The 12,661-nt window shown below is 16.3% G+C and overlaps 2 protein-coding genes across 2 annotated transcripts, besides 26 other annotated features; both read left to right on the top strand. All coding sequences in view use genetic code 6, as the record gives it.

Annotated features, from left to right (window-relative positions):
- Positions 1-35: part of a microsatellite that runs on past the window's edge.
- Positions 1-39: part of a microsatellite that runs on past the window's edge.
- Positions 27-68: a microsatellite.
- Positions 39-498: a microsatellite.
- Positions 55-439: a microsatellite.
- Positions 453-503: a microsatellite.
- Positions 504-567: 64 nt separating this feature from the next.
- Positions 568-619: a microsatellite.
- Positions 575-619: a microsatellite.
- Positions 620-871: 252 nt separating this feature from the next.
- On the top strand, positions 872-2,519 carry IMG5_114170 (hypothetical protein; the record flags this gene model as incomplete). The annotated part of the gene is made up of 3 exons (XM_004034726.1): positions 872-1,747; positions 1,801-2,232; positions 2,274-2,519. 3 exons carry the CDS (start codon positions 872-874, stop codon positions 2,517-2,519), a joined length of 1,554 nt encoding a protein of 517 aa, XP_004034774.1.
- Positions 1,760-1,798: a microsatellite.
- A 14-nt stretch (positions 2,520-2,533) lies between the features above and the next one.
- Positions 2,534-3,833, top strand: IMG5_114160 (tetratricopeptide repeat protein; the record flags this gene model as incomplete). The annotated part of the gene is made up of 3 exons (XM_004034725.1): positions 2,534-2,646; positions 2,845-3,220; positions 3,720-3,833. The coding sequence occupies 3 exons, from the start codon at positions 2,534-2,536 to the stop codon at positions 3,831-3,833; spliced, it is 603 nt and encodes a 200-aa protein (XP_004034773.1).
- A 3,817-nt stretch (positions 3,834-7,650) lies between these two features.
- Positions 7,651-7,708: a microsatellite.
- Positions 7,676-7,800: a microsatellite.
- Positions 7,721-7,782: a microsatellite.
- Positions 7,722-7,808: a microsatellite.
- Positions 7,809-7,824: 16 nt separating this feature from the next.
- Positions 7,825-7,880: a microsatellite.
- Positions 7,845-7,918: a microsatellite.
- A 2,881-nt stretch (positions 7,919-10,799) lies between these two features.
- Positions 10,800-10,913: a microsatellite.
- Positions 10,803-10,897: a microsatellite.
- A 312-nt stretch (positions 10,914-11,225) lies between the features above and the next one.
- Positions 11,226-11,264: a microsatellite.
- Positions 11,226-11,274: a microsatellite.
- A 79-nt stretch (positions 11,275-11,353) lies between these two features.
- Positions 11,354-11,425: a microsatellite.
- Positions 11,355-11,388: a microsatellite.
- Positions 11,404-11,486: a microsatellite.
- Positions 11,444-11,507: a microsatellite.
- Positions 11,462-11,501: a microsatellite.
- Positions 11,465-11,500: a microsatellite.
- A 977-nt stretch (positions 11,508-12,484) lies between the features above and the next one.
- Positions 12,485-12,536: a microsatellite.
- Positions 12,537-12,661: the final 125 nt, after the last annotated feature.

The following is a 12,661-nucleotide window of genomic DNA, read 5'->3' as shown; positions in this document are numbered from 1 at the left end:
AAAAAAAAAATAATATAAAAGAAAAAATATATATATAAATATATATATATATATATATATTTATATATTCATATATTTTTATATTCATATATTTTTATATTCATATATTAATATATTCATATATTCATATAATCATATTCATATATTCATATAATCATATATTCATATATTCATATATTCATATATTTATATATTCATATAATCTTATATTCATATATTCATATATTCATATTTTAATTTATTCATATAATCATTTATTCATATATTCATATATTCATATATTCATAATCTTCATATATTCATATATTCATATATTCATATATTCATATATTCATATATTCATATATTCATATATTCATATATTCATATATTCATATATTTATATATTCATATATTCCTATAATCATTTATTCTTATATTCATAAATTTATATTTTCATTTAAATATGAATAATATATATATATATAAATATAAATATATATTTATATATATATATATATATACTTATTTTTATTTACATATATATTTTTTTAATGTATATAATCTTTATTAAACTTAATATATAAATAATATCTTTTAATATTTTATTTTAATATTTAATATTTTTAATATTAATATTAAGTTTTTTTTTTGCATTTTATAAAAAATATCATTAAATTTGCACAATGTTTTTTTCTTTATATAATTTGAACTTAAAAATATAAAATGAATTCTTATTTTAATTTTTATAATATACTTATATTTAATTATATATGAATTATACTATAAAAAACTAAATTAATATTAAAGGTATAAAATTATAAAAATAAATAAATATTTTCTAAATTTTTACCTAATAATAAGATATAAATAAAATATTATATATATAAAAATGGATAACTTCTACAAAAAATACATCGACCCATAATTTATTAAAATTGACGACATATCTAATTTTGAAAAAGACCTTATTGAACAAAACTTTAAAAACTTATTTGATAAAATAGATGAATAAAACCAAAAATAACTTTTATATAATTACTTGTTAAAATTATCAATTTAAATATCATGTACACTTGAAGAAGATATTCAATCAAGTTTATAAAATATAAATGATAGTTTATTTAAAATTAAAGATGAAAAAGAAATTATTTTTTAAGTATTTTACACATTATTAGCCATTTTTTTAAAGGAAACATGGACAGGACCTTCGTTTTTATATACAAATTCAATAAAAAAACTAAAACAAGAAAAATAATCAAAGAAATAAATTATCAAGAAAAAGTTATACCCAAATTATAATTTTTAGATATTAAAAGAGAACTTTGATCTATAAATAGATCCTTTAATAAATATTTTTAATTACAAATTTATTAAAACATAATACTATATTAATTGTTTTAACAAAAAGATAATTGATTTTTTAGAAGTTGATAGTGAAAACTGGCCTAGATTGATGCCTTTAACACATTTATTTATTATAATAAAAGAAATAATTAATTTCTTAGTCAAGTAAAACCCATAAAATCCCTTTTATATCCTATATTAAGCCAGAATAAAATTTATTCATTCGTAAATACTTTATACTCCTACAGGAACACTATATTAACATGTTATAGATAATTATAGAATTTTTTTTTAATTATTAAAAGAAAAAAAAATATAATTTACAAGAAGTGTACTTTCAAATTTATACATTGAATAGTCTCATGCTTATCTTTTTTTTTATAAATATAATTCTTCTAAAAGATCATTAGAATTTGCTTAAGTAAATTTAATATATATATATATATATATTTTTTATACATTATTATATTTTAGGAATTATTAAATATAGAATTATTTATAACAGGAAAAATGGGTAAAAGGACTAAATTTTAAGCTTATAATGTTAGTTAATTGATTTTTGAAGTAAAAAAAAATAATTAATGTTAATCTGATAAACTTAAACAAATGAATTTAACTGATGATGATCTTTTATAAATTTAAGAAGAATAAAAAGATTAAGTCGATTTAAAATAATTACTACAATCTATGTAAGATTAAAACATGCCTAAAAACATGTTATTAGACGAAGAATGCATTCTCTATGAAAAACCTATGATAGATGAAACTTTTGAAAACACAAATACTTTAGTTTAAAAAGATGAAAAAAGTGAACTTAATATAAATGACTAAATATATATTTTGGGTTTAATTAAACATATAAATACTTCAACAACACATGACGAAACATATTATGAATACATATAAGTATATTTTTAATAAAAATACTAACTATATATAAATAAAAGGCCTATTGTGATATTTTATTAGATAAAAGTTTAAATTGGATGGTTTTTTCTTGTAGTTTATTACAAAGATCAACCAATGAATATGTAAGATTTAAAAAAATGGAACGTGCACTTTTACAAATGTAAAGTTTAGTTGATTAATTCAACGATAAAACTCCTTTGAATTTCGAAAGACAAAATATTTATTTTCACTTGATTATCCCCATTATTTCGACCTATAAAAAAACCTTGCTGAAAAATACATGAAAATCGGAATAGTAATGTCTAGTTGTGAAATATTCGAAAAATTAGGCATGTTCGAAGAGTGTGTTGAGTGTTTATAAACTGCTGGTCATATAGACAAAGCTAAAAATTAGCTGAATAACATTTTAAAGTATATATATATATATATATATTGACTTATTTATATTTTTTTTTAGAATCCTACGCCAAAATTATTAACTATATATGGAGATTTATCTAGAGATTTTACATATTATAAATAAGCGTGGAAATTATCAAATAAAACATTTGCTAGAGCTTAACGATCTTTAGGAAGAATTTATTTCTAATAATAAAATTTTTAAAAAAGTATCAAAGCATTCCAAAAAGCTGTTGCTATTAATAAATATACACCCGACCCTTGGTTTACTATGGGTTGTGCTTATATGAAACTAAATGACTTAAAAAACGCCACAAATTGTTTTTCAACAGTAGTAAGTATAGACGAATAATAAGGTGAATCTTGGGCAAATCTATCTGGTTGTTTAATGAAATAAGGCAAAAAATTAGAAGCTTATTCAACCCTAGACCAAGCCGTCAAATACTGCGAAAGAAACTGGAGAATATGGTAAAATTTACTCTATATATCTCTATCTAATAAAAAATTTTACAAATATTTCGAGTGTATAGAAAGAATAACAGGACTAGGACATAAAGACGTGGTTGATTTTGAAGCTTTAAGCTAAGTAGTCTAGATTTTTAAATATTAATTGAGTATCTATCATTAATTATAATATAAATAATCTGTAAATACTTATAAGAATCGTATTGAAAGGCTTTTTTAATATTTATAAATAGAAATGGGAGAAAGATACGATGTATGGTTTTAATGGGCAAATTTTAAAGAAATTGAAATAGATTTCGAGAATTTCTAAAAAGATAATAAAATAAATTTACTTTTGTAAAAATTAAAAGACTAAGACTAAGAAAATATAGGGTCAAAAGTTAAATTTGTAGTCTTAGATAATAAAGAGGAGCAAATTTAAGAATTAGAAAATTAATTTTTGGAAAAAAAATAAGAACTTTTGGAAATTGTAGCTAGATATAGAATGAAATCATGTTAAGTATTATAGATTGTTGGTTGGCAAACTGAAAAGTAAATTAGATTTTTTTATATTTTTGTTTAATATTTTTTATAGGAAATAATGCTAGCTTTTATATGAATAAAGTCTTTTAATGATTTAGGCTTATAAAAATGTCTAAAAGGAAAATATAATTGTTGAATTGAAAATATTTTTGAAATCTATTAAAGGTATTTTGGAAACTAATTTAGAAAAATAAATTGAATTTGATATATGAGTTTTTTAATTTATTTATTGCGATTTTTTATTTTTTTTAAAATTAAACTTTATTAAGTTTTTTAGTTTAAAATTTTTATTCATTTAATAAAAAAATAATAATAAATTTTTTAAATTACAAACAAAATAAAAAACTATATTTTTTATATAATATTTAATTTTAAAAAAAATAATTCATTCGCCATAATTATATTCTCAAAATAAAAAAAATATTAATTATAAATAAAGAAAAATGATTAATAATGATAAGCTCAAAGACTTAATATAATAATTTGAATAATAATGCACACAATCAAAAAGCGATTAAACAAAGCAAATATTTAACCAAATAATTCTCATATACGATTAAATCTATTAAAAATTAAAATAAGATCTAATAATTTAAAAGAGCAAAATGCAACAACAAGAAAAGCATTTATTATAAATCCAACAATCATACCTAAATGCCATAAAATAAATGAAATAAAAAGACTAATAAATAATTTAATTATCCGAATAATTAAGATAAATATCAGAAATTCCATCTAAAATAACAAATATTAACGATAAATACGAATAATAATTATAGATAATGCAAAAAAAGCCTTATAAATTTTCAGCAGATAATGCTTACATAAAATAGTACATAAATTAAGCCAACCCAAAAAAATAACAATAAATAAATGAAGGCGAAGAGGAAAAATAAAAAGCTAATCTCACATATAAAATCAATCTATAATCCGTAAATATTCTGAAAACATAGCTCATTAATAATTCCCAATAGAAAAGCCTGCCCAACAAATAAATTTTGTTAACCGAAAAATCCACTTATATGATATATCAGATGATTTTAATTTAGTAGAAGAATAAAATATGGAAAAGTAAATCCATAGATTTTATACAGACACAAGTGAAGAAAAATCAAACGAAAATCTAATAAAATATACACGACATAGTATATGCACAAATTTTGTAAATGAATAAGACAATATATTAGATGAAATATATATAATAGGTCCTGACTATAATTAAATAAATGAATTGCATGAAAAAAGCGATCGAATTTAATTCACAATGAACCCCATAGTAAACTACTAATATAAATTAAATAGCAATAATATAACTTAAATAGATGATTCAATTTAAAATTACGCTTTTCCAACTGGCGTGAATATTCGCCGATTGAAAAATTCTGATTCAAACAGTGAAATAAACAACTTAGTTTTTTCTGGAAATACGTAAGCAAACTAAAGTCTATTTATTTTGACTTTTATTGTAAATGAAGATAAAATAAATTAAAATAATAATAATATTCTCTATTGTATTTGTGTTAAATTTAAAGATTTTTTCATCTCAAATAATATAGGAGGAGGAGAATACATAGCAGGAAATAAAAAAAATGATTAATAATAAAGGAAATATTACAATAATAATAAAAATTCTAAAGGATCCAATAATATTAAAAAAAACCAAAAATATTTGAAGTGGAGAAAGTTTTATGCTTTGTAACTTAAGTTCCTTACATCATTTTTTTTTTTGAACTTGCAAACTGTATTATGAACGAAATTAAATTATAAAGACTTTAATTATACGATAACATAAAACCTATATAAGATTTAAAAATCGACTCCAATTTTTTCCTTTAATAAATACATAATATATCCACTTAATATTTGTCAAAATTATAGGGCTAATAATGCATATAGTAAAATAATATAGTATTTTAATGCAATTAAAATTTAATAAAATATTCCTTTGATCAATTATCTTAATGTCAAATGCTTCTTGACTGGATAATAGATACTATATTCAATAATTTTTAAAACCTAGACTAAATAATATTCATTTTCATGTCCATTTTATTAGAAAATAACATATGCTTTGTTTCCAAAAATCTCTCAATATTGACTTCCACTTGCCTTTTATTTCAAAAGTTTCTTATTAGACCTTTTTAATGGCTTTATCCTTCAGTTTATAGTCTACCGTTAAATGCGATGGATTTTCTCGATTCTCCTGTACCCATGATAGTGGGTTTAAACATAGATAAACAGAGCATAATAAACAAAAGATTAGACTCTAAATATAAAAACTAGCTTTATGTAATAGTAGATAATTAAAATTTTGAAATAATAAATTCATTCATAATAAAAGATATTTCAAATAAAGTTTTCAAAAATATCAGTTAGGAAATACAGCCTTTATATAATCAATTAAAAAAAAAATAGTATTCATAGTATGATTAACATGTGTAAAAATACGTCAGAAAAATAAGTGATGATGAAGATGTGAATTTTTCTTATTCTTCTTTATAAAATAAAGATACTAAAAATTTATGTTATCAAATAATAGAAAAATTTAACGATTATTTAAAAGATAATATTATTTGTTGTTTTCCAAACAAAGAGACTTTAGTATCTGATGATTAAAAAAATCTTACTTTTGATTTTATAAAGGAGAAATTTTTAGAAAACTATGGAAAATAAGACAGTTTTATTAAAAGTTTTACTAGAACTTAAATGTTTACTTATTATATATAAGAAAATTATTTAAAATGAAAAAAATATAAAAAAAATAAGATAAAACTTAATTGTAGTAATATTTCTTTAAAATAATTTTTTTGTTTTTATAATATAATATGTTTTATTTATTAAAACAAAACAAAAAGTTAAGACATTATATAAATATTTATAATTTTAAAAAAAATATGAATAAAAATAAAGAAAAATGGTAAAAACTAAAACAATTTCTTTTAAAAAAGCAAGACTTTTAAATTTAGAAGCAATTATATTTAGATTTATTTACATTAACCTTCGAACAAAATACCAACTAGATAAAATATACATACACATCAACTTAAAATGCACAAAAAGAAATAAAAATAATACCCTAGTAAGAGAAGATAACAATTTAATAAATAAAATCATTTAACTAAAATAAAATAGACAGTACAGGAATATAATTATGGCCTGCGGAATAAATACTAGCCTATTTTTGTATAAAAAACATTCATTTATTTGCCTAAAATAGTAAAATCGCAGAATTAGGGGCAGGTTATTCGGGGTTTGCAGGCCTTATTTTGGCTTAAAATTTATAAGAAATATAAAAAAAATTTATTTTGGAAATTTCAGATGGATTATAACAATGTGTAGAACTTTTATAATAAAATATTTAAATTAATAATTTACTTGAAAATGTTAATGCTAAATAATTAGTTTGGGATATAAATATTTAAGAAATGGAAGAAAATTCAAAATTTGATAATATTATTATAGCTGATTGTTTATTTTTTGTTAATTTTCATAATGCTTTAGTTATAACTATAAAAAAAATGCTAAAAAAATAAGGATTGTGTTTTATTGTTGCTCCCAAAAGGGGAAATACAATGGATTTGTTTATTGAAAAAGCTAAAGAAAAACTATTAATTGTTAATTTTATAGAGTTTTCAGATTAATTGTATTTATAAGAAATAGAAAAAATTTAAAAATGTAAAGAATATAAATAAGATAATCATTATTATTATTTTCTTGAAATTAAACATTTAAATAAATGAATGAATTTATATTTATATATCATTATTTTAAATATATTTATAATAATAAATAAAAAATATTTAATTTTTTTATTAACATATTAAAGTAGATATATATAAAAAAAAAATACTTTCAAATAAAAAATAATAAATAATTATTTTGTATATTTTTTTATAAATAGTATAAAAGATAATATAAATATTTATATTCATTTAATTTATATATAAAATTAATTATTTAGTAAAAATATAAGAAAAAAATAAAAAAATTAATAATTATAACATTATACTATTAATACTAGATATATAAAAAATCATATAATTATTAATAAAAGTATATATTTATTTATATAATTATATAAATATTATTAGAAATTTAAATATATATATATATATATTTATATATATATTTTTATAATTTATATATATATATATATATATAAGTTTTATATATATTTATATCTTTTTTTTAAATTATTTAACATTTATATATTTTTCAAATTATTATTTTTTATAATTTATAAAAATATTTTTTCTTATTTATATTTATTCTAAAAGAATATTTTTTTTATTTTTTAGAAGTTTTATTATTCATCTATATTTTGTATTTTAAATTTGTGAATTTTTTAATTATATAATAATATTTTATTTATAGCCATTTTTATTTATTTAAAATAAATTTCTTTAAATATTTACTTTCTTTTTATTTTACAAATCATTAAATATTTATATTTTATATCTATCGATATTTATTATGCATAATTTTATATTTTTTATAAAAATATATTTGTTTAATTTTTTATATTTCTTTTTATACTTATTTATTTTTTTATTTTAAATTAATATTTTTAATTTTTTATTACACTTTCTTTTGGCTTAAACTAAAATGTTTAAATTAAATTTAATTTCAACTAAATATCTTATCTATCAGCTTTTTATAAATAATAAATATTAAATTTTAGAACTTTTATTTTCATTTTTTTCAATTCTTTGATTAAATAATTTTTTTATTAGATTTATAAATTATAAATTATAATAGTATTTTTTGTTAATAATATAAATTAAATTAAATTAAGAAAAAACTAAATATAAAAAAATAAAAACATATTAATTAGTAATTTTATAATTAAATAAAAAAAAGATTAATTAATTGTATATACAACAAAATAATTAAAAAAATTACTCAAATATTCTAAGTTTTTTAAGTATTCTCTTCAACTGAAACATTATAAATTTTTGATAACTAATAAATATAATTAACATCAAATTAAATATCAACATTATCCCCGAATTAATTCAAAACCTCATCTTCTATTTAAAATTTTAAATTATTTAAAATCAATTATTTAATAATGCCACAACTTTTCGGAAAATTTTTTCTATACTTAAATTCAAATTCCTAAAATTTATATTTTTAAAATAACTCCTTATCTTTTTCCATATCAATCATTAAATACTAAGCAGTTCTGCAAGCTGCATAAACTTCTGCAAACCTAATTTAATTCCAATTAAATAATTAATCTTTAGTACATAAAACATCCCATAGCTGCGGGCAAACATAAGCCGGAGTATAATAACTCCAATAATCAATTTCATAATTAGAAGATCCTCCAAAATCTATAAGCATTAATCTAATTATTTTTTCTTATTTTTAGTGACAATTTTTTTATTAATAAACATTTAACATAACATTAGCAGGTTTAATATCACTATGAAAAGTTTTTATAATTATTAAACTTTAAATAGCAAATATTAAATTTATCAAAATTTAATATACAAACTCATCCTAAAAAATATAATTCTTCTCCAAACTATCCTTCTTTAAATCTTCCAAACTTACCAAACACATTTCCATAAACAAAAGCCCTTCGTTTTGTTAATCAAAAGGGACACTATAAATTAACTTAGGTACAAATTCGCTTTTAGTTTTTTACAAAATATATAATTCTCTTGTAAACTCTCCATTATTTTATATTTTTTTTACAGCCACAGGTATTTAATTTTCCTTTTAAAAATATAAATCAACTTACCCAAAACTCCCTTTTCCTATTTGTTTTACAAAAGAAAAACTCTCCTTTGTATATTTTTGACATTTATATTTATTTTATATATAATATTCATTGATTTTTTCACAAAAAAAGTCAATAGAACTAAATTAATTTAAAATTTTAAAATCCTAAATACATTTTTATTTATTTATTACTAAATTATATTTATCACGTATTAGTTTTAAATTAGTTGTTTGCGTATTTTCACTTAAACTATTTAATTCTTACTCTTATTTCAAAACATTTTTTAAATTTAAATAATTTTACTCAGTTTAATCTTATAAAAAAGAATCATCACCTAATTTTTAAAGTTTTTCGTTTATTTTAAATATTTCGTCAAAGTATTTTATTGTTTCTTATTTAGTAAAATAATATTTTTATATAGTAAGTGTTTAAGGACTATTATGGATATTTGGCTATTCTTCTGAATCAGATTTAATATCGCATTCTTGAAATTCTTTGGCTTCTAATTATTAACTTAAACATGAATTACTTATATCTTCAATTATATTTAGTTCATATTTTTCATCAAGCTACTTATTTTTGATTTATTAACTTTCTTTTTTTAACAAAAGTAAATAAAAAATTATATTTAGATTAATTTTTTTACATTTACTATCATTTATATCTGATTAATCACTAATTTCGCATTTTTCTAGTTCATTTATTGTTTCATCGAAATCCGAATTTTCATTATTTTTTTACTTTTTAAATTTTCATAATTTAAACTTTCCCTAAACTAATAGAAAGATTATTAATTTAAAACTTAACTCTAATTTTATGATTAAATTTTTTATTGATTTTCACCTATTGAATTATTTGATTATTATAATAAACTTTAATTTTATTATATATTGTTGAATTGAAAGTATAAATCACTAACTTGCTATAATTTCATTTAATTGCCTTTATTTAATCTTCTTTAAACTTTAAAAAATTAATCATCATATCCTAATAAATCATTTATACTTTTTATTTTTTATAACATTTTAAATTATAATTATTTTTATTTATAATATATTAACTTAATTAAATAAATTATTTATAGCTTTAATTTATTTTATGTTATTATTAATTTTTGTAATATTTTTTACTATCATCTATTGAATAAAAAAAAATATAAAATACAATAAATAATATAATTTTTATTTGAATATAACTCTTTTTAAAAATAAAATAAAAATAAATCAAAAAATTAAAAGAATTATTAAATTATTTTATATTGTTTATTTTTTTTAATAATTTGTTAAAAATATTTAAATATTGTATTAATATATTAATTAATAGTAAATATTTGATAAAAGTATGAAATTTATATAAACATAGTAAAAAATTACATTTGAAAAATTTAAATAATTAATTAATAATTTTAATTTGATTAAATAAAAATATTATAAAAATAATAATAATTTATTATATATTAAATATTAAATATTAAATATAAAATATTAAATATTAAATATATATTAAATATTAAATATTAAATATTAAATATTAAATATTAAATATTAAATATAAAATATTATATAATTTATATTATTTTTATAATATATAATTTTAAAAAAGAGATTTATTTTTAAGTATTCAATCATATATTTACTAAATGAAGATATATTTAATTTTTTTATTAACTTTCATTAATTTAATAAGTTTAAATGCAATAATTAATATAAAATATATTTAAATATTATTTTTAAAGTAATTTTTATAATAATAAATTTTAAGTTATTATCTATACATTTATCACATTTAAATAATAAAAACAAAAAATAAATTATAATAAAATGTTTTGAAAAAATAGAATGTAATTTTATTATTAAATTGTAATAATAATTATATATAATTTTATAAAAAATATAATTTATATAAAAATATAGTTATTATATTTATAATAAAAAAATAATGTTAAAGTATTTAAATTAGAAATAAAAGAAATGAAAATAATAATAAAAGATTAGTTTTGAAAAAAAAAAATTTATTAATAAAAATAAATTAATTAAAAATAATTAAAAATTAAAAAATTTAATAAAAAAAAATATTATTTTAAAAATATAAATAAATTATAATAAAATAAAAAAAATATATATATATAATAAAATATATGATATATAAATATATATTTATTATATTTTATTTTTATTATATAAATTTTATAAATTGAAATAATATAAATTTATATATATATATTTAAATATTAAATTAATTTTTTTATATTATATATAATAAATATATTACATATAAATTAATCAAATTTAAATTGTTTAAATTAAATAATACTTTATATTATTTAATTAAAATTATTTACATAAATTAAAATAAATTATATATTATTATTTTATTTATTTTTAAATAAAATATTTCTTTTTTATTTAAATCTGTATATTTTATATATTTATATAACTATTTTTCTTTTTTTTTTTTTATTCTCAATTAAATAAAAATTTATAACTATAATTTTTTTATTTATATTTTTTATAAAAATACATATTTAATTAATTATCAAGAATTAAAAAAAATAATAAATATATGTTTGCATTTATATTATTAATTTTTATTTTCATTATGGCTTGTGTTATCCATTAGTTGGAATAAATTTCTTTAATGTGTTTATCCATTCATTTTTATTTTTTAATTAATTTTAGCTTTAAGATTATTGTAGATTTTAATTACTATTTTTAATTTAATAATAGCTTTTAGATTTATATTCTATTTCATCGTCGTTTCCACATGTTTTTATTTTATTACTTTAAAACATTTTTTATTCATTATCATCAGGTAAAGTTTTTAACTATATACTATTACTAATATTTTTTGTGTTATTTATTTTAGTGAATTTATTTTCTATTTTTAAACATTTAATTTAATAATCTTATAATTTATCATCAGTTTAAGAAAGAAGTTTCATCAATCTTTCAATTTCTTATGAATATGCATCTAATTATTAATAAATAAAAAATATATTTTTTTATGTATTTACTTATTTTATTTTCCAAACATTTTTCATTTTCTTAACTTTATTGTATTTTTTATAAAAGTTAATTTTCTTTATCATTAGAATTTTTTAATTCTTTCTTAAGTTTTTCTATTTCATTATTTTATTAATTTATACTTTACTCATTTATTTTATAATTTATCTAATATTATTTTAAATCTTCAATGACCTTATTTTATTCTTGAACTATAAATTTTAATTCTTAAACATTTTCACCATTAATATTCACATCCTCAAATTCAGAAATTACCTAGCTTATATCTTAATTAGCAAAGTCCATA

Source organism: Ichthyophthirius multifiliis, assembly GCF_000220395.1.
Source record: "Ichthyophthirius multifiliis unplaced genomic scaffold scaff_1120509250930, whole genome shotgun sequence".
In the NCBI taxonomy this organism is placed as follows: Eukaryota; Ciliophora; class Oligohymenophorea; order Hymenostomatida; genus Ichthyophthirius; species Ichthyophthirius multifiliis.
This window is presented reverse-complemented; position numbering and strand designations above follow the sequence as displayed.